The sequence below is a fragment of the Panthera tigris genome, chromosome C2, assembly GCF_018350195.1.
Source record: "Panthera tigris isolate Pti1 chromosome C2, P.tigris_Pti1_mat1.1, whole genome shotgun sequence".
Lineage (NCBI taxonomy): Eukaryota > Metazoa > Chordata > Mammalia > Carnivora > Felidae > Panthera > Panthera tigris.
The window spans coordinates 133,159,386-133,186,713 of record NC_056668.1 but is presented as its reverse complement, the minus strand read 5'-3'; the positions used below and the strand labels follow the sequence as shown (position 1 = coordinate 133,186,713).

General features: G+C 39.8%; 1 protein-coding gene across 10 annotated transcripts in view; it reads left to right on the top strand.

The window, feature by feature from the left end:
- TBC1D5 (TBC1 domain family member 5) overlaps window positions 1–27,328 on the top strand; it is a 536,588-nt gene that overhangs the window by 454,530 nt on the left and 54,730 nt on the right. For 9 of the 10 annotated variants that reach the window (XM_042999057.1, XM_042999056.1, XM_015539905.2 and 6 more), the window contains 3 exons: window positions 7,965–8,248; window positions 12,368–12,433; window positions 21,034–21,197. In XM_042999057.1, coding sequence (XP_042854991.1) covers window positions 7,965–8,248; window positions 12,368–12,433; window positions 21,034–21,197 — 514 coding nt within the window. The remainder of the gene's footprint in view (window positions 1–7,964; window positions 8,249–12,367; window positions 12,434–21,033; window positions 21,198–27,328) is intronic. The other variant, XM_007087350.3, reaches the window with a different exon arrangement.

Genomic DNA, 27,328 nt, shown 5'->3' with positions numbered 1-27,328 from the left:
AGTCAGACTCCTAAGGAATAAGTAATAGCAAACTAACTTTTATCATCTTGTTTTAATAAAGACCTATCAAATCTAGAGTTCTTTGAGATGTGGAGATAGTTTGTTTTCTAAGACAATAGAAACCTCACAATATGGCAAACAAATTTAGAATTACATATAGATGTCTTTCATTGAAGCAAATTTGCTACTCTCAACTTTAAAGATAAAGAATTAAGAAAGGTAGAAACCAATTCATTTTATAGAATTTGAAGTCTTCAACTCACAGAATTTGTAAACAAAAGTACACCATAAATTAGCTCAGGTGTTAGAATCATCTTGAAAAGTACTATGTTGCAACCCTGACAGCTGTTTTGAATTTCCAAATAAAATATTTATGTCTATAAGCATGAAAGAAATAAATATGAACCGTAATCCATTGAGGGTAGGTCACTAATGTAGATTTCTAGAAAGATAGCACAGATGGAAAGAGAATATTGTTTCTATCTAAAAACCAAAGTCACATATTCATATTTACTTTTTCCAACTACGCTTTGCACTTAAGAAAATAATTTTAAAATAAGTTCTATGTTTTTTATGGTGGAAAAAAAGGTACAGTGAGGTGACAAAATGATAGAAAAGGAGACTATGAAACAAATGAAAGGGCAGGGGGAAGAATAGCATCTTGAACGGACAGTGAACGTGGAGGAAGAAGGAGGGGCAAAAAGAACAGAATAGAAACAGAAGGTAGAGATAAGGAGGCAGGGCAAACAGGCCCCTAAGCTTGGAGATGGGGTTTGGTCAACATTCCTCAAGGGCCTAGACTAGTGTACAGGCCTCTCATTTGGTCCTGTCCTTTCAACAATATAATGAATGAATATGGTGGTGGAAGCCATTTGACACTGCAGATTATAAATCCCTAGAGCTGGAAAGGGCCTTTCATTTAAGCCTATGTCTCACCCAGGCCAAGACTAGGAAGCCACAGTGTCTGAAGGTGATTTTCCAATCTCTTACACAGTTCCAGAATTGGAACACTTATTATTTTAAATAGAGCCTGTTAAAACATTAGAAAGGATTTCCTGTGTTACAGCTTTTGAACTGTTTTCTGTAACTTTAGTAACACATTTCGTTTTCTAAAGCCATGCCAAAAGGACTCCTTTCCCCCATGACAGCTCCCATGATATTATAAGACTCGCCCCCCAGCTTTTTAAGCCATTCCTCTCGCAGCATAATTTTCATACCTCCCCACTGTTCTACTCCATTTTATAAAGACACAACTCAGTTCTGCCAGACATTAATGCCTCAGCGAAAGCTGTCTGCCATAGTTGTGCAGTTAGCTTCTGCCATGTAGGCACTCACCTAGTATTTTTAGTCACATATTTATATTACTATTAAAGATAATATATATTTACTACATAGAGATACCATATTTACTTTTGAAGGATAATTTCACAGGGAACAGAATTCTAGGTTGGCAGGGCTTTTTCTCTCAGTATTTTAAATATTCACTCCATTCTCTTCTTGCATGCATGGTTTCCAACAAGTTGGTTATCTTTGCTCTTGCATAGGTAAAGTGTTTTGTTCTTCTGGTTTCTTTCAGGATTTATTTATCTGTGATTTTATATAGTTTAAAAATTACATGCCTAGGTGTAGTTCTTTTGGCATTCATCCTCCCAGGTGTTCTTGAAGCTTCCTTCAAGAACTGTGGTTTGGTGTCTGACGTGAATTTGGGGAAATTCTCAGTTGCTATTGTTTCAGATATTGCTTCTGTTCCTTTCTTTCTCTCTTCTCCTCTGGTATTCTCATTATGCATATGTTATACCTTTTATAGTTGTCCCACAGTTGGATATTCTCTTCTGTGATTTTCTTTATGTCATTTTTGTGTTTGCTTTTCAGTTTGGGGAATTTCCTTTAAAACCTCCTCAACCTCAAGAGTGTGTATAGTCTCTTTCCTTGCCTGTGTGTAGTCTACTAATAAGCCAATGAAAGACACTGTTCATTTGTTATAGGTTTTTTTTTTTATCTTCATTCTTTTTTTCTTTCTTTCTTAGAATTTTCTTTTCTCTGCTGACATTTCCCACCTGTTCTTGCATGCTGTCCACCTTATCCATTAGAGCCCTTAGCATTTTAATCATAGTTCTTTTAAATTCCCAGTCTGGTAATTCCAACAGATAGAGCTGGCTATATCTGAATCTGATTCTGATGCTTGCTCTGTCTTTTCAAACTGTGTCTTTCTACTTTTTTTCAGTAAGTCTTATATAAATTTTTTGTGATAGTTGGATATATGTAGTGGGTAAAAGGAACTGCTGTAAATGGACTTATAGTAATGTGGTGATAAGGTGTGGGAGGAGAAGAACCATTCTATAGTCCTGTGATTAGGGGTCAGTCTTTTTGTGAGCCTGTGCCTTCAGACTGTGAAAACACATGCCTCTCATCCGCCTCCCCAACGTGGGTGGGACAGGGTGACTAGAGGGGTGTGGGGTTGGGTATTTCCCTTCCTCCAGGTCAGTTAAGCTCTGATAAAACCTCAGCAGGTTAGACTTGGGTTGAATGATTTCTCCTGAGGGTAGACTTTGTTGAGAAAAACAGAATGTTCAGATGTATTTCAAAATGGTTCCCTTCCATTCCACCTGTTGGATGCGCAATTTTTCTCCCATCGGTAGAACTCCAGGAGATAAAACTCAGGAGTGTGGGCTACCCCCTCATGATTGGGTCCCCCTCGGAGTTTTTATCTGTCAGATTGGTCCCCATTGAGCCCCTAGTAAGATTGTCAATTGTACTTCATATCTCCCTACTCCAGCGCTGCTTCCTATGGGTCTCTGCTCCAGGAAGTTGTGATTCTCTGTAGTCACCTGTCAGTCTGTCTGATTTGGGGACAGCAGTTTACGCTATGGATCTAAGAAAAATTTGTTGATTTTTTTTTTTTTTTCAATTTATTCAACTCTTTCTGGTTGTTAGGACAAAGTGGAAACTTCCAAGCTTCTTACATGCCAGACTGGAAACCAAAAGTTCACTCATTTAGTATTAACACAGGCTAAGAATCTTACTTTTCTTCAGCAGTGTCCCTGTGGGCTCAGATTAGCCTAGCAGACCAAACTAAAACACTAATGTTTGGGTGTTGTTGTTGTTGTTGTTGTTGTTGTTGTTGTTGTTGTTTTAATGTGAACTCATGTTAACCCATGCCTCTCTATTCTGTGTGTAATGTGCAGTTATAAAAAGGCTTAACCTAAGTGCTTAAGATTCTATTTATCTTTGTTAAATTTTATCTGTTTAATTCATTTCTCATGCTAGCCTGTTGAGAGTATTTTATATTTTGATTCCTTTGTCTAATAGATTAGGTGTCTCTGCAGGCCTTTAGTCTCAAATTCAGTAAGCACTTGTTCTCTTTCCAGTCACAAAATTATAGAATTTTCTATCTAAAAGGAACCCAAAATATCAATAATCCAGCCCCCTTGTCTTAAAGATAAGGAAACTTCAGTGCAGAGAGCAGGCTACATAACTTTCCCCAGTTATGCAGCTCATTGATGGAAGGAAGATTATGAGCTTATAAAAAGGACTGGTGAGCAGGTCTGTGAACCAAGTCTGAGACACATGTCATCACCAGAAGTCTTTGGTGGGTGCTAGAACATTCAACAATAAACTTGAGGTACAGTTCTCCAACTATAACTGAGGATGCATTATCTTTCATTCTATCCACGGCACTGACATACCTTGGTAAATCTTACAGACTTTAACACCTCAGATAAGAAATAAAGTTGCCTTAGAATGACTTGTTTTTAGTGACCCATACTGGCTACTTGTGAGAGACTACAACCATTTTCAAGTAATTAGGAAAAAAAATTTTAATAAGCCAGTCCATTTTCTGGTTCGTGGTCTCTACAATCCTTCTGAAAAATTAGAACAGTTTCCCCACTTTCAGTCTTCTGATACTTCTATTTCTATTCAGTACAACAAATTGGGTATTATATTTAAACACAAACAAACCCAGCCATCTGAAACTTTAAAATGTACCTAAATAACAATTGAGCCAATGGACTATTTAGAAAACATGTGGGAAAAACTGTGATGCTGTTGCTATAATCAGATGCAAATGTATATCTTTAAATGCTTTTATTGGGAAAGAGAGGGAACTGAACGAGTGAATGAATGGATGAATGGATGAACGAACCAAGCATTCAACCTTTGGGAACACAGAAAGGAAATAATAAGAAAAATATAAACTAGCATATTGAGAAAAATAATTACAAATAAATGGAAAACTCTTCCTTTGACAAAAATATAAACAAGCATGTAACAAAATTTTACTGAAAAAGGAGTTAAGTAAATATTAGATACTTAATATCAGACCTGAAAAACAAATCCATAGGTAGAAAGGAAGAAAGCCTGAGGTGGTGTCGAAGCTTGGATAACAGGAGAGGAAAATCTCCGTGGCTGTGGAGAGTTTTTACAAACGTGATCATGTGATAATGTTCTGGGTTTTTGGTTTGTTTGGTTGGTTGGTTTTTTTAAGCTTTAGAAAAGTTTTAGAAGTTGAATGAAAACAGCTCATGCCTCTGGCAGTTAAGAAGACATTGGAAACACTAGAAGCTCTTTCAGGAGAGTGTGGGTTAGAAAGTCAGGCGGTAAGAGATCAGGTGGGTGGCAAGAGGCAGCAAGAGTCACCCAGTTTTAGAAAGTGAACCAAAGGGGCCCAACAGTGAAGCCAGGTTGGGTTCTGATGCAGTTGTTTTGATGACTCTTGAATCTTCAGGTAAGTGTCCCATCGCTACTGATTTAACCTGCTAAATGAGGCTGTGCAGAAAGTAGGGTCTTGGCAACAATTTGAAGACAATCCCTCCTATATGGTACTATTTTTATTACTTAATAAGAGTATGTAGTAAATAGTAATAATGAAAGACTTTGATTACACAAAATTAGTTACTCATTAGACTCATATAATGCCTTGTTAACTCCAGAGTCCTCTTACTATTTATTTCAACAGTGTTTACACGTTACACTCCATTGTTAATCCAACCCAGTACTCAATGTCCATCAGATCTCTGACAAACGCATTAATTTTCATTGACTCAGCACACATGACTTAATAACGTACATCACAGCCAGTAAAGAATGCTGCTACAGATATTTAAGATCTGTGTTTAGCTACCTTTGGCCAAAAAATTATCATCCTGAAAAACAAACACACTATGGACAGCATGTTTGTCCTAGAAGTACATGTTTTACAGTTGTTTATATCTGTAATAATTGAAGAGTCACCTTCAATAGTTGTTTTGAGAAGAAAATATTCTTCTGGAAGCAGTGGGTAGTGAATGAGGGGGGAAGTTGGTTAAAAACAAAAAATACTCAAAAAAGGAAAACAGCGTTCATCCCCTTTTAAGAGGTATTCAGATGAAAAATTGCTCGGCATGAGCTTGATCTATGTTTTTTGTGCTTATTAGTACTAATGAAGATGCATTAACCATATTCTCTTGATAATGCTCTAGCAGTTTCTTAGTACTTTTATCAACATATAAATTTTACAGCTGGCAGTATGGGAATTTGACTAGTACATTTTTGTTCATAAAAAAGGGTAACAACATTTTAACTTCTTCATATCTGTGAATTATGAATCTTGCCTTCAAACAAGCAAAACTAAAATGCAACAAGACATGGGATTGCATGCAGGCTGCTGAGTGAAATACAGTGCCAGAGGTGAATGCCTTCCTAATCCACAACTTACGAGTTCTTTTCATTTCCTTCATTTATTTTTCAATAAACATGTATTGAGTGCCTTCTCTGTTGCTAAGCTGTAGTGTCTGTAAATTGAGAATGCCGTACTTCATTAGGAAGCAGCGGGAAACTGGAAGTAAGTGGTGTATAATCACGATATATCCTTATCTCCATTAGGAAACGTTATTTTCAACAATTTTTGGAAGGGCATGAAATAGCTCAGTTCTTAAAGATAAAACTTGATACAAAAATAATCATTTGAAAATTTTTTTCACATTTCATTGAGTTGTAAATGAGCAACTCTTTCTCTTATAAAGCCGAATTCCAGGTTTTAAATATGATTTGTCCTAGCTCCAAAGTAATGTAAGTCTCCAATATGTAGCCCATAATATTAGCGAGTACCATTAAAGAAAAACTTGATGAAAGGAAGAAGCATAGTGTTCTCTTTTATTATAGGACTATGGATCAGTTCTATCTTAGAGCTGTATCTAGCAACGCCAAGGATACAGCTGTTCTATAAAATGTAGGAGAATTACTATGTAAGAGCTGTCAGGTAGATCTGAGAGAAGGAAATGATAGTAAAATTCAAGTTAAATCAAGTAAATGTATCCCTCAAACTTGATTTTTGATCTCCTACTTTTATGGAAAAAAGAAGCAAAATGTGAGAAAATAAGCTTCTAATGATTTGGGCAATAAAAATACAAACTTTGGTATTGTTGTGGAGTGGGACTACCTCCTGCAACTAAAATAATTTATAATCGTAACTGGTCTTCAAGATAATACCCCTGAGATACTTCAAGATTACGAATCATCTGGGAGGTAGTCATTCAGTTGACAAATGTTTACTTGGTGTCTTCTGTTTGCCAGATGGCTGTCACACAGGTGCTGGCAAACCATGGCAGCCGAGCGAGGAAGTGTATGAGAGGAGCGGCGGGTAAGGGGGTCAACCATTGACAAGGGTAGAATAAAATAAGAGTGAGCCTTCAGCTCTGCACTGTGGAGGTCATCCATGACTAGGAGGAGTAGTTTTTGCACATTGGCAAGGAGGCCACAACGAGACCTGAGTGGGCCTAGGACCGAAGAAGCAGAAGTAGCACATAAGACAGCTTTTTGAAAAAATATGTCATGAGGAAGGAGGAGAAGTGGGATGGTAACTAGGAAGAGATGAGGGTTCACAGGATAAGTTAGCAAGGGTGCTTGTGTGAGCATGCACATGTGCGCACGCGCACACACACACACACACACACACACACACACACACACACACACACCATGGTTGTATGCTAATGGGAATGCCACTACAGAGAAGGAGAAAATGATTCAGGAGAGGAAGGTGCAAGGGCAACGATCTCAGAAGGTCAGAGGATGGAATCCAGAGCACAGTGAGAGAGGCTGGCCATCGCTAGGAGCCGGGACTCTTCACTGTAGAGGTGGAAAGACTTCGGCTACCTGGACGTGCAGCTCCCTTTTAACAAATATTTATAAAGCACCTGTTATACGCTAGGCAACAGCAGCATAGCAGACAGACCAGAACCCCTTATCTTCGGGATTGGAGGAGATGGACAAATAATAACCCATCAAATAGAATATGTAGTGCCATCAGGAAAAGTGAAGCAGGGCAGTGGGGAAGGAGGATGTGGAGAGCCGGGATGGTCGGGGTGGTGAGGGCAACTTGCAATTCTCAGGAACTGGGCAATTCTGTACAGCTTTTATTGAATTTACTTTGTGACTCTCAGACACGTTTATTTTTCAAAATCAGATTAAATGTGGCCTAATACCCACATGCCAGGGCTTGTGGGAAATCTGCTGTCGGCTTCATTTCAAGCCTTCTATCCAAGGCTTGCTGAGCCCTGGACGTCTCCTTTAGAGTCCTTATCACAGGCTTTAACCATGCTTTTTTTATGCGATTATTTAATATATTTCTTCCCTACTACACTGAAAACTCCAGGAAGGGAACTACGTCTGCTGTGGACAACTGCATCCCCAGAACCGAGCACAGTGTTAGCACAAAATAGGCCCCATTTGTTGAATGAATGAATGAATGAATGAATGAATGAACGAACGAACAGTAAAAAGACTATTTTCCATAAGCCACCTCAAAGAACCTTATTGTATTATTTTGTGATCACTTTTACGTTTTCACTTTCGCTTTGTGTAGCTGTTCCAGTAAATGGCCTTTTTCAAGCAGGTAAGATGTGTTTTTATACCAATTGGAATATGTGACATAGAGTTGTCCTCTAATTTAAGTAATGTTTCTCCACCTAATTTTTTTTCTACAGGGCCAACGTCAAAGGTGCTCCCCTGAATATAAATAAGGTCTCTAATAGCCTGATAAATTTTGGAAGAAAGTTGATTTCTCCAGCAATGGCCCCAGGCAGTGCGGGTGGCCCTGTACCAGCGGGCAGTAGTGGAGGCTCCTCCACTGCTGTGCCTCCCACCAGGACCCTGGCAGAGGTCCCCAGGCATCCCCTGCAGCAGCAGCAGCAGCAGCAGCAGCAGCAGCAGCAGCAGCAGCAGCAGAGACTGATGAAATCGGAAAGCATGCCAGTGCAATTGAACAAAGGTAAGGAAACAATCGTAATAAATCGAACGAAACGCTCACAGTGTAGCCTGGGATTTCCTCACCTGCCTGTGAGGAACCAACTTCCTAGAGATAGAAATTAATGCAAAACCTAATTTTTAAAAATCTGTTAGATTCGTTTTTTTTTTTCAGTTGGAATATCAGATCCTGTATCGTTTTTAATAAGACCATTTTATGAAGTAATTTGTTAAGGTACTTCTTTAGCATCTATATCCTAGGATACTTGCATTCGAGTCCTCTGGATGCCCGTAGAGTATGGCACAGACTATCACAACACAGAACTTGAAAGCAGTTGATGCGATCTCTGCTAACGTGTAATGGTGTATAGTCTGAAATGGGACGTTCCAAGAGCATGGGCTTCACTGGTCGTAGCATCCATCTGCGCAGCCGGTTTGAAGAAAGCGTGCTGCCCCTAGGCTTGCGGTCGCTCATCCAGCTGCTTTACCCATGAGCAATATCAACTGTACCCTTACGGGGAAGGCTAAACAGAATCTCTAGCAGCCAAAGTCAGTCTGTGAGTCCAGGCCCTACAATTTAGAGCCTTAGAATGCTAGAGCAGAGGAGACCTGGGAGACCACCAGATCCAAAGCTCTCATTTGGCGAGCAGGGCCGCTGCTGGTGCTGCTACGAGTGAGGGGCGCTCTTGCCACCCAGCCTCAAGTAAGTGTGTGGTGTGTTTCCGGGCTTTTCTGGTGCTTCGTCTCCCGCATGTATTTAACTCGTAGGAGAGCCCTTCAGGTTCCTACTCAGAACCTTTATGCTCTTATTTTCCACTCTTTTCAGAGACCTATATATTAAGTGCCCCTGTTCACAGCAGATTAGAAACAGCTGCATTTATTTTTAGTGGTGGGACTCTGCTGTCTATACTATAGAAGCAAGAAATAGGAACATGATGGCAGAAAATCTACAGAATTCAATCCTAAGACCTCACAAAGCACAGAGCCTGTGGCCATTCAGTTGTCAGGGCACAAATATCCTGACCCGTGCCTCATTCACATCTTAAAGGGACCCTTGTTCTAGCCGTGTTCGATGACCGGTGTTGACAGCAACCACAGTAATATTGAATCAGTTAGAAGACCTTAAACCATGTTCCCATACACTCTATTTAAGAAGATTGCATCTAAAATTGTTAAAAATTTTAAATTCTTGGCATTTAAGCTGGCAGACTTAAGTGGACTTTATTCCCCAATGGCACAAAAATAATGAGTATTGAATTCACTAACGAGTGTGTGCATGTTTATTCTTCCGTCAGTTACAGGGTATTATCTACCATTGCCTATATGAAGTATTAGACTTTGTATAGTTAGTATATAAGTTTCTGTTAGAATATTGAGTTTGCCTTACACAGGAATGTCTCGTGTAAAACTACATTCTTTTCTTTTCAATGTAGAGTTGTCACACATGATTGAAAGAAAAGAAGACTTCAAATCATTAACACATTGTAAATGTATTTTAATGCCAGGAGACATGCCCACTTTCAGAATGGAAATGAATGTTATTTTCAATATTTCTTAATTGTACTGTTTTATTGTTCTAACCAAATATGATTTCAGTATTGCTTTGATAACAAGCCATAGTCAGTAGTAATTCTAACTGATGGCAGGCAAATGAGTCAGAGAATCTCTTAATGCTGTAGCTTAAATCTTCAGAGGAACCAAGCCAAATGACTATAGAAATATAAAGTTGTATCTCTAAGGAAATGTCAAGTATTAATATCACAGTAAGTGAGAAGGAGGCGCACGAGGATGGAACGACTGATGAAAACGAAGTCCCCAGTTAGAAGGAGACAACAGAGCACTTAAGCAAAGTACTTGGAACATGAGTATCACTAGGGCATTTTGTAACTGATCCCCGTGCTGAAAGAACGTCTCCTTGTGTGGCAGCTCTTCTTTTTCTTTCTGGTTCATTCTCCTCGTGTCAATCACGAAAAGCTTGTCTACCTTCCTCTTAAAGATAAACATTCCTGCAAATGTCCCTCCCTGCATAAGGATTTGAATGAAACGGAGTAAAAGGCGAAGAGAACAGTTGATCCAAGTAGAAACCAGCTAGGTTGCTGCTCCCTCTCACTGACTTGCCCATGAAATGGACCGTAAGCACAGTCCTGAAGCCTTCTGACCATGTCTCCTCGCCCTGAAATAAGAGGTGTGGACTGCTCCCTGGGGGGGAGCCTCCCAGCTCCAAACATCTGTAAAGATACACTTGGTAACGCTACAAGGAAAAAATACGTCTCCAGCATTCATTCGTTCTTTATGCTGGTGTTTCCCACAAGTATCCCGCTGTGCTGTGACAGTGACAGATCTGCAGCTGTGTCACCTGGTCCCAGAGATTGGTGAGCACAGTACGTAGCCTGTCAGGAGGCTTGCGTTGGAATACGGCTTCTTACTATCTCAGAACAGAGTCACCTACTTAGGGCCTTTGAGGGGAGAGAATGTAATAGCCTTTGTAGTGTTCTCTGCCGGAAAATTTGAAAGTTGCTTTGAATAATGGCTGTTAGTAAAGATGAAAATGCTTGTGGTTTTTGTAGGTTAGTTAACTCTCGAACATTTAGGCTTCCGTAGGATGAGAGTTGTATGGAAAACCCAAAATTCATGTATGTGTTGCTGGGAACGCAAAGTGCGGTTTGTGTATGTGTTGGGAGTCGGGTCGTGAAAGAAAGAAGAGGGGGCGCAGATATTCCTCCACTACTTTCTGGTGATATTTAATACTAAAATGAGTTTTCAGTCTCTAAATTATACACTAATAGGTAATCCAGAAGCAGCAGAGAAAAGTGGGTAACAGGCACAGAATTGAAAATCTCCTTCAAATAAACAGAAGATAGGCATGCCATTTATCAGTGAACAGACAGGTAACTGTATTATGAAAATTCAGGACCTGATAAGTTCCGTTGAAAGCTGGTTTGGAGTGTGTACCCATTTATAGATTTTATTTCAGTTACAGGAGATATAGATACACATATATAAATGCATGTACTGTTAATGGATGGGATGATAGTATTACAACCCAGTAATTTGCAGATAAGCTGGCTGTGCTGTCAATTATAATTGTAGCAAGTGGTCAAAACACTTGAGGGTATGTTATATAATTCCAAAATTGATTTGCTATTATATGAAAGGTACAGGGCAAGCAAGTCTATTAATCCTGCATTATCAAACCTGGAAACTACAGTGTCTTTGTAGAAGACTTGGATTTTAGTTTATGAATTTCACAGTAACTTAGACCTTCAGATGCTGATACAGCCAGAGGATTAATTCTGTTGACAGTGACTGTGCCTAATGTTGAACTTGGCCGGGAAGGAAGAAATCAGAGAACCGAAAAGTCTTCCTTCTAAATGGGAGTGTACCTCAAGTTCTTCACAGAATTTCCTGTTCTCCCTTTCCTTTCTCTCCTGTACTTTTAGAATGCACGCCCTCTTTCCCCATTTCCTTTGTCTATTTTTTGAAGTTGAACGCTTCTTTATTTTAAGCATTTACCATAGGTCCAATTTGTGAATGAAATCTCGCCTATCATAAGTATATCAAGTTTAAAGGGTGTGCAGTTCACAGATTTATTTTTACATGTTGACATTTATAAGTACATGTGGTAGCTTATGAAATCTTTTCAATACTTAACTATGAAATTAGAACTTGTTTAGGTATTTATCTTATCACTGTAGAAACTGGTGTCAAGTTTAGTTAAAAATAATTTCTCTCTGTTGTAGGAGGAAATGCGTTTCAAAAAAATGCCTGCTTTGTAATAAATGCATATTTACTTTTGGATAAAGAATTTTTTTTAAGAAAGAAAATATGAAACCACATTACTATTTGTAGCATAATTAAACCTGCTCAGAAAAATCATTTGATTTCTCAAGTTTCTTATGTTTTAGACTAATAGAAACTTGTTTTTTTCTTGAAGAAAAATATTCACAGAAACCTTTTAGGAAATACTTTTAAAAAATTAATTCCTTTAAAAACTATTTTATAGTAATTTTTCTAAGATTGTATTTTGTTTTACTGTACCTTTAGTAATTAGGTTGATAAAAGTATTACATTAAGTATGAAAAAAAGTAAACTTGATTTTTTTTCCTTTTTATGAAATCTAATTATTTTTTCTTATGAAATCCAGGCGATGTAGTTACAGGAAGCGATGCTCAGGTTTCTGTTCCTGTCCAGACTCTAACTGACCTCCAAGGTACAGTTACCATGGCAACATAGTATATCTTTTTGCCTGCAGTATTATCATTGCCTTCTCCAAAATTCCATTTTTCTTTTTGCCCACCCTTCATTCATACTGTTGATCAGTTCACTACCATTGTTCAGCCGCTGAGTGGCACTGTTGTTTAGAACAAGAGTCCCCTCTCATGTCATACCTTGGTGATGCCAAATCTGGCTGTGATGTGGTTTTTATGAAGTTTACACCAGCCTCTTTTCTTGCCAAATATGGTCACTCTATATTTTGTGGTTATTTTAACACTACACTTTATTTGGAAGCTCACACTGAGGGTTTTTTTATTTGTTTGTTTTGTTTTTTTTATTTCATAGGTGCTCTATGGCAGTATTTGACAAATCAGTTCTCAGATTACATGACTTAAATGCTGTTTTTATGCATATTATCATATGTACTAGCCAGAAATATTTACTATATTTTGCCTAAAAGAATTACAACTTAATTTTGAAATAAGTTTTTAAGTACAGGCTTTGTATTATGAATCATATTAACAGTGCAAGAAATCTCCGTATATAATTGGCAATGATTTAAAATAAAAAGATCACATTTAAATACCATAACCGCTTGTTCAAAATCTGTATTTCAGGAATACAGAAATAATAGCAATTCACATTTATCACCTCCTATGGAATTTTAAATTAAATGTATAAATATTAAAGTTGCTGCATTAATCTTTTATTATATAATCTTTCACATAAAATGTGCTGTAGAGAGGATTTCTGTATTAAGTGGAAGCCTAAGCTAATCTTAAGAATCTTCCATTCAAATTCAGATGGAAAAGATAGCAGTATTAATTAAAATTCATAATCACATCTTCCTAAATTTAAAATATCCACATAATATAGTCATGCTCCTAGTATCAAAATGCTGTTCTAATAATGATATGTCTTCATAATATCTGTGCTTTTTTATAAATTTACAAAAAACAATATATTGTGATTAGGAGAATGAGTGGTGTATTGGCTTCTTTGAAAAATGTTGTGGCAAAAGAAGGATGAGATCTTACTTCTATATAGTTCTGTTTCACAAGTACAGTTTCTGGCTGTATTCAGGTAATTAAACCCTGACCTTTAAGGGCTTTTTCAACTTGGTGATTCCATGAAGAGCTGCTGTTTATCTTTCTTAGTGTCTAAGTGATCCATATTAGAAAGGGGTGCAGTAGCAAGGACAAAAAGGGGTGCAGATAATCTCCAGATTATTTCTCTTAAGCTTTGTCATTTACTGTACTTAAATGAATATTACTGTGATCATCTGATATGGTGAGAATTCACAGGACTTCAATTGATTTCCTAAAATTAAAATCTGACCTCCCCCAGGCAACGTTTTAAAAAAAAAATTTTAATGTCTATTTATTTTTGAGAGAGAGACAGAGACAGAGACAGAGTGTGAGCAGGGGAGAGGGAGAGAGAGAGAGAGAGAGAGAGAGAGAGAGAGACAGACAGACAGACACACGGAGATGGAGGCACAGAATCCGAAGCAGGCTCCAGGCTCTGAGCTGTCAGCACAGAACACGACTTGGGGCTCAAACTCACAAGCTGTGAGACCATAACCTGATCCAAAGTTGGGTGCTTTAACCGACTGAGCCACCCAGGCACCCCTGGCAACTTTTTAACAAGTGTTTTGGTATCCCAAATTTAGTTTGGTCACTTTTTAAGTTAGTTTACTGCAGAGTAGATCCTTGGCTGTGGAATCTCAATTTATACCTATGGAAAGAGAAAGATGAAGGCTGTCTGACTTACTCTGATTTCTGCTTCTATGCTATTGCTCAATCTATTTTTTCTTACAGGCCAGAGCCACAAGAACAGTTTGCATTATTAATAGAATCTTGCAGAGGGAGGTTATATCATTTTGTTCAGATCACTTGTGTTATATAGGTAGAATCATCTTATTCATTTATTCACCAACTATTCACTGAGTGCTTACTATGTGCCCAAACTCTGTTCTCATTGTTCTCTTGGCTTTCCTGCTTTTTTTTTTATTTACATGGTTGCTTGGGCATCAGCCTGTGCATTAGATAACCCAGGCAAGCCTACACAGTCAGGAACCAGCTCTTTTCTGGATACCCAGTTCAGAATTCCTCCTGCCTACCATACTATGACAGAGATTGTATCAGTCTGAAAGGGAAGGCTCCAGCTACTTTATGAGACACGGAGCCCAAATAATAAAAAGCTTTCAGTATGTCATGATGATAGTGACAATGATGATAAGAAAATAAGACTAACCTGCCCTGATTTGGAGAAGTCACTTTGTGTTTTCCTCAACATACTTCCTGCACAGTGTCAAAAAGCAAGGGGAAGTAAAAGTCAACCAAAATAGTTACCGGGGGCAACAAAAAAACTTTCTAACAATCTATGCTTAATAGGATCAGTAATATTAGAAGTTGAAGAACTTCATCAGAGGGGCCACACCCATTATACTCTCCTATATAATGTTTTCAGAGTAGATATACTTGTAAGGGAAATGAAACTATCATTTTGACGTTCCCAAGTATGTTTTTTCAAATGGAGTAAGTTTTAAGAAATGAAGTAAATAACAGCACTTTCAGTGATTCTTTGATTATGTTTTTTCATGAGATCTTATATTTGTATCTTTGCCTTTAAACACGCAATTATATGTGTTCTATTTAATTTTTTTTTTTGGAGAAAAACTGACTACAAAATGAAATCCCACAATTTAAGTCAATAAATAGTTTTTGGAAAATTGTTGGGAAGTTCCATTTTATATCTCTCAGTATGGGTTGTACTCATAAAAAAATGTGCCATGGGAGAATTTGTTTTTGAAGACTTAAAGAATTTCTTGGAAATTAGATTTGGAAATTGCCCGGCTGCCCCAGAAACTTTTCAAGAGATATTTAGGAACCGCAGAGCTTTAAAATAGGAGTACACACACAAACACACACATGCTTACAGAGCTTACTTCCAAAGAAAATTTAGAATTTCCAACCAAAGTATACAAGTATTGTCACTTAATGGATCATTAGGGAAAAAATTTAGATTTCTTAAGTTATTGCCATAACCATTTAAAAAAAATTTTAATGTTTATTTTTAAGGGTGAGAGAGAGACAGAGTGCGAGCAGAGAAGGGGCAGAGAGAGAAGGAGACACAGAACCCAAAGCAGGGTTCCAGGCTCTAAGCTATCAGCACAGAGCCCAGTGCAGGGCTCACACCTACCAACCATGAGATCATGACCTGAGCCCAAGTCGGACGCTTAACCAACTGAGCCACCCAGCACCATTTTTAATGTTTATACTTGTGTGTACATATTTATGTTGCAGATACAAATATATATACATACGTACATCCACACATAGATATCACTGTATAACATCGATCAGGTTGTTTTTAAAAAGGAGGGGGGGAGGTCAAAAATCTCCCTGCTCAGATAATCACTGTTGACATTCTTAAGGTAAATCTAAAACACATACAACATTTGATCATCCCAATTAATTAAAATCATTAAATGGGGGAAAAAAAAAACCACCTCTCTCTTTACTCCTCCCACTGGTTTCTGCCAACCCATTTCCCTAAGGGTAATCACTTAATTTTTTTATAATTCCTTCTAGGAAAAAAATAGATTTTAAACTGAGGAGTAACGTGCAAGTCACATTAGCGCAGCGCCAGCTCACATGTCGGGAGAGGACTCCCCTCTGGACCTTCAAGAACAAAGAACTAAAACAAATGCCCTAGTGCAACAAATTGGTAGAACAAAGAAAAGAGAGGCCGAATTAATTAGAATAGGACACAGTAACGATGGGACAAAGAACGCCTACTCACAGGAGCGAGAGGAGAGACTGAGAAGCCAAAAGCTATCCTCGTGAATGACCCTATGTTGGCCACTGTGCTTGTTGTTGAGAAATGATAGTCGTGAAGCAGGACAAGCAGTTCCATTATGTTCTGGATAATCACTCTAAGAAGGCAGAGAAACACAATACGTAAAACAAATCTGGGGAAGCATCAATTAGCTAGAAAATGCATTTTTGTGGAAAACTTATTCCCAAAAGACATTGAATAAATGACTTTTTGGACTGAGAACAAGGACAGAATTTGCCATTTACTTTCAAAAAACCTCATTCCATTTGTCTTTAATCTTAGGTCACATGTGCGACAGCGCCCCCCGCACAGCCTTATTGGCAGGGGATGGGCCGGCAGACTGGTACAACTCTCCCAGCATGGGCTCTCGAGTTGGGTCCAGGTTTGAATTCTGCCTCCACCACTGCCTTGCTGGATGATCTAGGGAGGTCACTTAACCTGTTATCTGAGAAGAAAGGAAAAGAACAGCTGCTTCTGGGCTGGTTGTGGGAAGTTACCACCGTACCTGTGCTCCGTAAGGACTCACGGGTGCTGCCTGCTCAGGTGGCAGTGATGAGGGGAGCACTGTTATGTGTTTTGTTTTGTTTTGTTTTGTTTTGTTTTGTTTTCCAAATACCTCTGGTTTTCAGAATCAAGTTCTGAAAGAGCCAACTCAACTCCTCTATCTTTTCTTTTTTTAATAATTATTTCTGGGGTGTCTGGGTGGCTCATTTGGTTAAACATCTGACTTCGGCTCAGGTCCTAATCACAGTTTGTGAGTTTGAGGTCCGCCATCAGGCTCTGTGCTGACAGCTCAGAGCCTAGAACCTGCTTTGGATTCTGTGTCTCCCTCTCTCTCTGCCCCGCACCCCCCTCAAAACTAAATAGACATTTAAAAAAAATTTTTTTTAATAATTACTTCTGACATTCTATAACCACATGTTTGCATGTAGGCACTGGATCCAACAGTGCTTAGACTCTGTGATCAGACTAGAGCAGGTCTGTTTCCAGGGGTTTCATTTACAACCTTCCATTCACTCTCCTGTGACACCAAGATGTATGTTTTTAACGCATAAACATCAGCCCTCTTGCTGTCTGTCACTCAAGTCTGTGAGGTGACAAAATATTACCAGAGAGGGGACACATGCCTCTCGTTTTCTCCTGGGTCATTGAACAAAGTCAAGGGCACAGCACTTTTTCCCTTTTTGCTCTTCTGAGCTGTGCCACCCCACCAGTGACCTCCCCCACCCCAGATTTCCTAGCCTTCTGAACATGTTACCTTTGGAGGTCCTGTGTCTAGCTCCTCCAGCTGGTCTCAGGTTCTTGCCTGTCCATTTAGGAATATACCCCAGCCCCTGTTCCTATTTTCCATTGACTTGAATGAGAGAAAAATCACAAAAATATTATTCATGGGACATAGTAGGAGCTTAATAAATACTTTCTCCCCTTTCCCCTTTCTTCCTTCCCAGCCATCCTGTAGTCAGGGCTCCTCGTGATGCCTTTGAAGCTCATTCAGTCAGCCTGGGCTCTTGACAAATAACCTCCACTGATAGGTAGCACATGGGACACAAAACTTTTATTGAATGTTTCAGAGAGGAAAAGAGAATGAAGGACAGATTTCATATGCCTGGACACAGCCACAGCTAGTCCAGATAACACCTTAGTGCCCTTTAGAAAAAGCTACCCCTTCTGTACAGATGCAGCTCACACCAGGGCACCCATCTTAGCAAGCAGAACAGTAGAGCGGGGCCTGGATTCCCGCTGTCCCACTAGGCAGTCTCAGGTGTGGCGGATGTGGCAGTCCTCGGCTCAGCTAGTTCGCCAAAGTCTGTGGGAGGTGCCGCTAAAGTGAGAATAGTCCTAAGGGGAGAGGACTAGCCAATCTGCAGCCCACAGTAACTGCATATGAAACTACCTGCTTTAGATTTGGAAGTCACCACTATGCTAGTAATGCTTTATGTCTGCTGAATACTTAGCATATCACCTGGTATCCTAAGCCACCCTGAGCCTTTTATACCCATTACCCACTTGGGCTACAAAGCATGTGTGAAGTAGATGTCTCACTTATAGATGAGAACCATGGCTAATGGAGGGGCAGTGAATTGTTGACTCAGCTAGATACCCGCTGGGCTTAGACTCCAGCTTAGGTGTGTCAGACCCAGCAGGTACTGCCTTGTAAACATCTCTCAAATCTACCACCACAGCCTTAGGTTCTGCCCTCGTAATCTCATGTGTGGGCAGGCGCAGGAGATGCCTTGCTCAACCAAGCTCCTCTAATCCTCATGCTGCTTTCTTCCTTAAAATCTGCAGTAACTCTCATCATCTACTGACAAGGTAAGGGCCAGACCCTTCAGCATGAGAACAAAATGCTCTTTCTGATCTACCTGGCCCTGTTTAGATCCTCACCTTCCCTCGCTCCTCCCTCCCCACTATGGCTGGATGACCAAGAGGGAAAATAAGCTCACATGTAGGGTACCAGCAGCTTTTAGGAAGAACTTCCTTGATTCTCTCCTTTTCCCAGAAAACCATTGAAATCGTCATCAAGTGCAAAGGAAGCACTCTGTTGGACTAGTCTTATTTTCCACTGGTATTGGTGTCATTTTCAGTTACGTACAGATGGCAGGAAGCTCCAGAGGATTCAGGCAAGCTCTGATTGAGCTAGACGTCCCCAGTAGCATTTACCAGTTGCCTTCACAAATACCGTGTTCTCTGCTAAAAACGACCCACCCCGAGCCACCGAGGCCACCGCCGCCACCACCGCCGCCACCCTCTCTTCAGGCGTGAAGACAGAGCGCACACTTCTGATTGCCTGAGACAGGCTCGGTTGCTCTCTCTTTTGTGCTTCCAGAGTGCTGTTGTTTACACATCCGTGTTTGCTTTTCTCACCTAGGATTGTAGGTTAGTTAGTGTACATAGAGGTGTGTATTTCCCTGGTACTGCTATTGGAGCTCTCTGAGAGCTCCTGTTGTGGTCATCCCTCATCCTTAGTGCTGGACAGAGTTTCTGCAGACATTCCATCCGATCCATCCGCACGGGGCTTGTTCCCTGGTGTTTGGTTATGAATGAAGAATATGTGCATGCCTGAGGTGGCCTAAGAATTTGGTCTTTATTTGGCATATTTAAAAATGCCTACAATCTAAAACAATTCTAAGTAACTGTCGTGAGTCAGAATTTCTGAGAAATAAACTATGAGACAAAGATTTATGGGTAGGAAGCTTTAGGCGGGGCCGGAGGGAGGGGGGTGCTGTCAAGATCAGTATCTGGGGAGCGAAAGGAGCAGCAGTGAGCTGAGGAGGAGTGGAAATGCTTTGCAGTCGTGGCTGGAACCTCTGGGACCCTCTGGGACTGGGCTGTCCCTTCAGAATAGTCTGCCTTGAGGCAAGAGGGCCAGCCTTTATCCTCTATCACCCCACCCAGTCCCTAGATTGGAGCTAATCCCAGGGGAGGGTACATGACCTTAGAGCAGCTGTCTTCAGCTGAGGGCCACTTCCAGAGAAGAACTCGTAAGAACCCTCATCAGTCAACACTCCCCATGGCTGGGGAATAGTGCCTTGGTCCCGCAGGGGGCTTGGGCGGGGCACCACAGCAGTATACTTAAGAATGTGCCTCCAAGAATAGGCTTTAAGTTTCAATGCAGCAGAAGAAATTGTTAACGTTGTTCCTATCAGTTAAAAACTTGAAAAGGTTTATAGAGGGCTTCAGAACCGCTGTGCAGCTTACGGGCTAGAAGCCCATTGAGAATCCTGGCAACTTGCCTCGGGAGCTGTCCAGGTGAGGCCTGGGTGATGGAGTGGCTCATCCATTTGCCCGGTGTGCCAGCCCAGTGTTGTCATGTTCTGTGTGTGCAGGGCATGAGGAGGACAGAGAAGTGTAATAGTCCTTTCTTCTATCTCAAGCCAAGACTACTTCTGGTGCCTAGGCTTTTCCTTCAGATCTCCAGATGAAGTGCTCCATCCTTTGGGAACATGTTCTAGTGACTCCATTGTCTTAAGGTCTAAATGTTTACGTTCCCAAAGGGGATGAAAATGTTAGTAAGCTAATTTCTGTAATTAAGGGGAAATCGTGCAGGGATTTTCTGTGAGATATAGGCCAGTTAGTACTTTATCCATACTATCACTAACTTGGAATTTGATAATTCAGAGATACATTCTAAGAGGAGTTGACCTTAAGGTTATCTCTGAGAAGGCCATTTGCCAAGCAGAGTGATAGCTGCTGGGGATCACAGGTGTCCCCACTGTAGTGTAAGGAAAGGTCTAGAAAGAGGCCTTGTGAGCCAGCACCTTATCCCATTTTTCAGATGCTTCTACCGTAGGCGGGGGCTGGCCACGTATCTGTTCAGCAATTAGTGAAGAGGCTCTTTTGAAAAACTGCTGAAGGATTTATATTTTTTAATACTAATATAATACGTAATATAATCATTTCTGGTGTCTGTCACTAAGGGTGATTCCTTTAATGAGGGAAAATCTAATTATCTAACCTGTCATTTCTCAAAATGAGATCTTTTTGCTGTTTTTTTTTTTTTTTGATGTGTGCAACACTTAGACAATTATAGCATAAATTACATGTGGAAAAGTATGGAGGCACTTCATTGTTTTTTACAAATTGGCAGCTTTTCTGCTACATAAAATGAGTGCATTTTAACAACTCCTCGGTGTCCTTATGTTGACAGTGCGAACAAAGATGTACAATAATTGATCCTTTGTTAAAGGCAGTGAATAAAGTAGCTTTAATGAAAAAGTCTAGTGATTCATTATCGCCTCTTAATTTTTCTTACAGGACAGAGTTCTAAAACCATCAGCTCATCCCCGAGCACTGAAAGTTTGCCTGGAGGAAGGGAATTCACTGGCTCCCCACCTTCATCTGCTACTAAAAAGGATTCCTTTTTTAGCAACATCTCCCGTTCCCGCTCACACAGCAAAACTATGGGCAGAAAAGAATCTGTAAGTATTTAAGGACAGTTTTTCTTTTATCCTTCATTTTCCTGTAGAGTGCTGTGTTTATTAAAACTTGTTTAGGGCTGAGTTCTAAAAAGCTCTTCACATGACTACAAACTAAAATTAATACTTTCATCAAATTATTTTAATTTTATGATTATCACTTAGTAATATTTTAAGGCCATGGCCTGCATTCCACTAGGAGAGAAAAAGTAGCATCAGTTTAAAATAAGTGGAATCCCAAATCTGCCCTTTCTTCCTCTGCAAATGCTTTTTTGTCAAAGCCTAGGTTTTTTTTTTTCTAGAACGTATCAAATAGCATTATACCAAAAAATAGATGAAGACACTTATAAAACAAACCAAGATGGATTTTTTTCAGTTTTATTTCTTGAGAAGTAAAATTAATTATTTTACCTCTTGTTTTGAAAAGTTATACAAATTACATTTAAATGATGGCATATTGATAGCTGTTCTCGAAGGTCCTTTGTATACGTTGTTCAGGACATATCTAAAGCATATCGACCACTTTAAAAATCTGGTTGTGGGGCGCCTGGGTGGCGCAGTCGGTTAAGCGTCCGACTTCAGCCAGGTCACGATCTCGCGGTCCGTGAGTTCGAGCCCCGCGTCAGGCTCTGGGCTGATGGCTCGGAGCCTGGAGCCTGTTTCCGATTCTGTGTCTCCCTCTCTCTCTGCCCCTCCCCCGTTCATGCTCTGTCTCTCTCTGTCCCAAAAATAAATAAAAAAAAAAAAAAAAAAAAAAACGTTGGAAAAAAAAATCTGGTTGTGTCTGAAAAGATTTTTTTTTAATTTTTTTTTTTTAACATTCAATTTTGAGAGACAGAGAGCACAAGCGGGGGAGGGGCAGAGAGAGAGAGAGAGAGAGAGAGAGAGAGAGACAGACACAGAATCCAAAGCAGGCTCCAGGCTCCAAGCCGTCAGCACAGAGCCTGAGACGGGGCTCAAACCCACAAACCGCGATATCATCACCTGAGCCGAAGTGGGACGCTTCATCGACTGAGCCACCCAGGCTCCCTTCGTTGTGTCTGAAAAATTTTTTCAGCCAACTTCACAAAAAAATAAAACATTTAGCCACATCTTAGAAGTAGTTCGACACTTAATATTCTACTGTGAAGAATCCATCTGCCTACTGGAGCAGGAGGCATGTGTAAGATCTTACAGACAAGGATCTAGCTGTTGCTGAGAGAGCTTTAAATTAGGAGAAAAATAAAACAACAAAACTTTAAAACCCTTGAGGGATAATTATGATACATAGACTAGATAACAGTATGATGTCTGTCTGGACGGCTGTGTATGACTTTAGGCAAGACACTCAAATCCCTGGTACTTCAGCCACCTCATCTGCAGATCAAACAACACACCTTGCTCCCCACAGAGACGAGTTCACTACTCGGTCTCTTGGGGTCCCTTCACCGTGTAAGAACTGCGATTCTCCAACTTGTAGAAGAGCAGAGTGGAGCTCTCACTGAAAGATGGCAGCTGTAATACAAGCAGTTGGCTCTGCTCTCTCCTGGCCTCACTTCAAGGACAGTTAGGGCCGGTAAAAGTAAACCCTCAAGGAAGAAGAAATCAAGAGAAAAGGTAACAGCAACAAACACTTGGTACTTGTGAAGCAGAGGTTAAGTGCTAACTAACTTAGCAGCCTAAGAAAGCTGACCACTAAGTCAGCAGTAGGTAAAAGCCAAGAAGCAACTCGATTTACATTGTAAAGTCCTCTGGAAGCTTAGGAACTAGAAATGGAGTGAAGTTGGGACTTGCTCTTCCAGAAACAGAGGGATGGATGAAATAGGTGATAGGGGTTAAAGAGTACACTTGTGACGAGCACCGGGTGATGTATGGAATTGTTGAATCACTGTATTGTATACCTGAAACCAATGTAACACTGTATGTTAACTATACTAGAATTAAAAGGAAAAAAAAAGCCGCCGTTGCTGCCGCCGTCTTCTTCTTCTTGTTCTCCTCCTCCTCCTCCTCCTCCTCTTCCTTCTCCGGTGAGCAGGCAGAGAGAGAGAGAGAGAGAGAGAGAGAGAGAGAATTTTAAAAAGGCTCCACACTCAGCACGGAGCCTATCACAGGGCTCAACCTCCCAGGGCTTGGCCTTAGACTCTGAGCTCATGACCTGAGCCACAACAGGAGTCAGATCCTTAACTGACTGAGCCACCCAGGTGCCCCCAAATTATAAATTTTTAAAAACACACAAATTACTGACTTTAGGTTCTCCAGGTAAACAACCAGTTCACTTTACAGTGAACCCAACCTCCACAGCCCTGCCCAAACACAGAGCTTTCTTTTAGCTTTTAGTTCACACTGTACATGAGCATGACAGTCAGCGATCACTAGATACTTGAGAGCATGTGACAGTTAAAGACAGGCAAAAACAAATAGAAGAAAGCAACTGGGAGAAAAGTGTTTATTCAGGAGAAGAATGCTTCGGGAAAAAAAAAGAAGGAAACAAAATATTCAGAGGATAACAACAAAAGCTATTAGAAATCAAAATATGATATCTGAAACGTAAGGCTCAGTAGAAGAGTTGGAACTGATAAAATTGAGGAAATCTCCCAAGAAAATGGAGTACAAGACAGAAATGGAAAGAGAAAGAAGAAATATTAGAGAACCAACCTCAGAAGTTCAAAATCTGAAAAATAGAAGTTCCAGACAACAGAGAAAATGAAGGAAATAATAAAAAAATACAGTTAATTAAATGTTCCACTAATGAAAGACCAGAGTTTTCAGATCAAAAAAATCCATAGACTCATATGAGGACTTTAAGAGACAAAACAGATGAACATAAGGGAAGGGAAACAAAAGTAATATAAAAGCAGGGAGGGGTACAAAACAGAAGAGACTCATAAATATGGAGAACAAACTGAGGGTTACCGGAGGGGTTGTGGGAGGGGGGATGGGCTAAAGGGGTAAGGGGCACGAAGGAATCTACTCCTGAAATCACTGTTGCACTATATGCTAATTTGGATGTAAATTTTAAAAAATAAAAAATAAAACAAGTTAATAAAAAAAAATCCATAGAAAGTCCCACACAAGTAAAAAGAAACCCACAGCCAGACACATCACTGAAGAAGTTCAGAACTCTGAGAACAAAGAACTCTGAGAACAAAGAGATATCCTCCAAACTTGGAGAGTTGAGGGAAAAGAAAGATTTCCAACAAAGGATCAGGAATTAGAGTAACTACAAATTGCTCACAGCAACACCAGCAAGGCAGTGGAGGAATACCTTTAAAGTTCTGAGGGAAAACTACTTCCAGCCTCGATCCAATACCTGGCCAAACTAATTAAACGTGAGATTAGAATTAAGCTACTTTCACATGTTCAAGATTCAAAAAATTTATCCTCATGCACCCATTCTCAGAATCCACTGGGGGATGTGCTTACAGAAATGAGGACATACACTGAGAACAAGGAAACAGAGTGTCCAGAGCAAGACAAAAAGATTCCTCAGAATGATAATATTAGGAGATCCCAAGATTACGTATAGCACGGCTAGTTAGCAGGTCGAGAGAACAGCAGCTAACCCAGGTTGGGGCAAGTCAGAAGGTTCAGAAAGTTTTGTCCAAAAAGATGATATATTTGGGAAACAACTAATGTATTTGAACAAATTAAAAGATTTAAACTAGGGGCGAATTGGGGTTTGACTTAATAACTTTATAAAAACAAAGCCATTAAAACACAGGACAGTGGTGCCTGGTGGCTCAGTCAGTTGACTGACTTGGGCTCAGGTCATGATTTCATGGTTCATGAGTTCGAGCCCCATATCAGGCTCACGGCTGGTCAGTTCAGAGCCTGCTTCGGATCATCCGTCCCCCTTTCTCTCTGCCCCTGTCCCGCTCCCGCTCGCTCTCTCTCTCTCAAACATTCATAAATATTAAAAACACACACATGGGACAAATTGTAACTCCAAAGGAAAACAGAGTGTCAGAAAAAGGAAGAAAGGTTACGATAAACCTTGTAACTGAGCCATGACTAAAATTTACATAGACATGATAATGAAAGCCTAGTGACTACAGAGCTAATCAAAATCATGATAAAATTGGTTAGTAGACCTAAACAAATCATTTTCTTCCTTAGTGGAAAATACTGTGCAGAAAAATCAAGAGACGGCAATATAAACTAGAGATACCGAGATAAAAAAAAAAAAAAATGGGTAAAAGAATTGAAAGTGGTTCCTTCTGGAGCAGGAAGTGGAGGGTGGGGCTGTGTGAACTGTTTTTCGTAACAGGCCTTCTCGAACCATTTGACTTTTCAAGGTGTTACATATATAACTTAGATTAAAAATAATAACTAAGAATCACAACAAAAACAGAACGTATTGGCATAATAAATTAGAAGAGATATCCGCCTGTACAGAGAACATGTCTATGAAGAAGTGGAATAAGGAATAACAAATGAAAAAGGCATATGGAGACACGTTCCATTTGCACTCTGTCACAGTTTGGTGGCATATGGATTAGTCGACAACACCAATTAATTACTTTTCTTTATGGTGATAACTGTAACTTAAAACTGAGACGTCAGACAAAAATAGAACTAGAGTAAGTCTCACTCTTTACATAGACCTGTTATGAACCAAAAGCAGAATGTAAAATTATTATTCAAAATTCAATATATTTTCTAACTTGTGGGAAGTAAGTAGGCAGGAATTTTCAAGAGAAAGCCCCTGATTTTTCAAGTAATAGATTATCTTATTATTTTATGAAATAATGTAGTCCGTGCTCTTTGCCAGGTCACACTATCTGCCCCCCCCCCCTTCTAAGGTGCCTGATAGGATCGTACCTCCTTGTCAGAGCCACGTGACTGGTTCTATCCTGGGAGTTGTTAATGAAAATGACATGTGCGTATTGCCACTACTGGATCTTCCTCAGCCCCCTCCTTTGCCCAGCCAGGCCTTGGTAGACGTGAAGTATGAGTGAGAAATAACTTTTGTTGACGTATGCTGAGACTGTTGCTTATCATAGCCTAACCGTACACAGGTGGAAAATGCTCAGGCCCATAGCTAGGACTCGTCCTCCCGTGGGAGCCACGTACCGCCTTTGCCACTGGTGGCACCAGAGCTTATGACTGGACACCTGTCATCCCTTGAGCCTATATTGCTTTCATTTTCAGCCCAGCTTGGGGTAATATAGGGACATTCTGTGTCTTCAGAAAAGTTCAAGATTGCTTTTCGTTAGCATCGTCAGCATCAGTTTCTCACATAAGCAAGTAGCCAGAAATGGAAGCAAAGATATGTCTTGCTTTGGCTCCCCAGTGCCTTAAACTATATGTACCTTGCAGATTTCAAGACTCCGTTGATCTTTTAAAGTGGCCCAGGATCAAGAAATTGTTGATGTCACTTAACAAAAGGTTAAAATGGCAGTTGAAAACAGACATTAAAACAAAATAATCTAGTAGGAGCTATCAACCTAAGTGTGGCGAAAGCTGCTTATAATGGTTCTAACGTAATTGAGAGATGATCTTCAAAATCAGTATGTGTGATTTATTTTGGATAAGCATCATATATTAGGTCATAGAACTTATGTCTTCTCAGTATTGTCTTTTTATATATCATATAAAGCCTTTCTGTAATCCACAGGCTGGCTCTCTTCTTTAGATGAAGATGTATCATACTTATTACTGTTAATGCCCCTGATTTGGCCATATCGTAGAATACACAACTCAGCTAAATCTTTAAAGAGGTAACAAATTAAGCTTTATGTCGTATATTTTTGAAAGATATCATTATACTTCCTCTCTGAAATGTGAACAAACTAGTAGGAAGTTTTAAACATTTACCTTTGCTTCATTATCAGTAGTAGTGTTGTTTTGAGAATTAGTATTTATTCATGAACCATCTTCCCTCTGCTTTGTTTCCCAAAAGAGCCTTTAGGGCCCACCTAATTCAAACCATGGTTTCCAGCAAGCTCTCATTTTTTAGTCTTGAAAACAGAACTGAAAATTTTGATACTTTTAATTTTCCATGATAATGTAAATGACATCCAATACTTAGTTTTCTAGAAATCTATTTTAGTTGGGTCATTCATCTGACTGTTAAGTAATTTTTTTTACTTGTTTTAGCACTGTTAGTCATGTTCCACAATTGTTGCCAAATCATTTTCCAAGAATATCTTTGC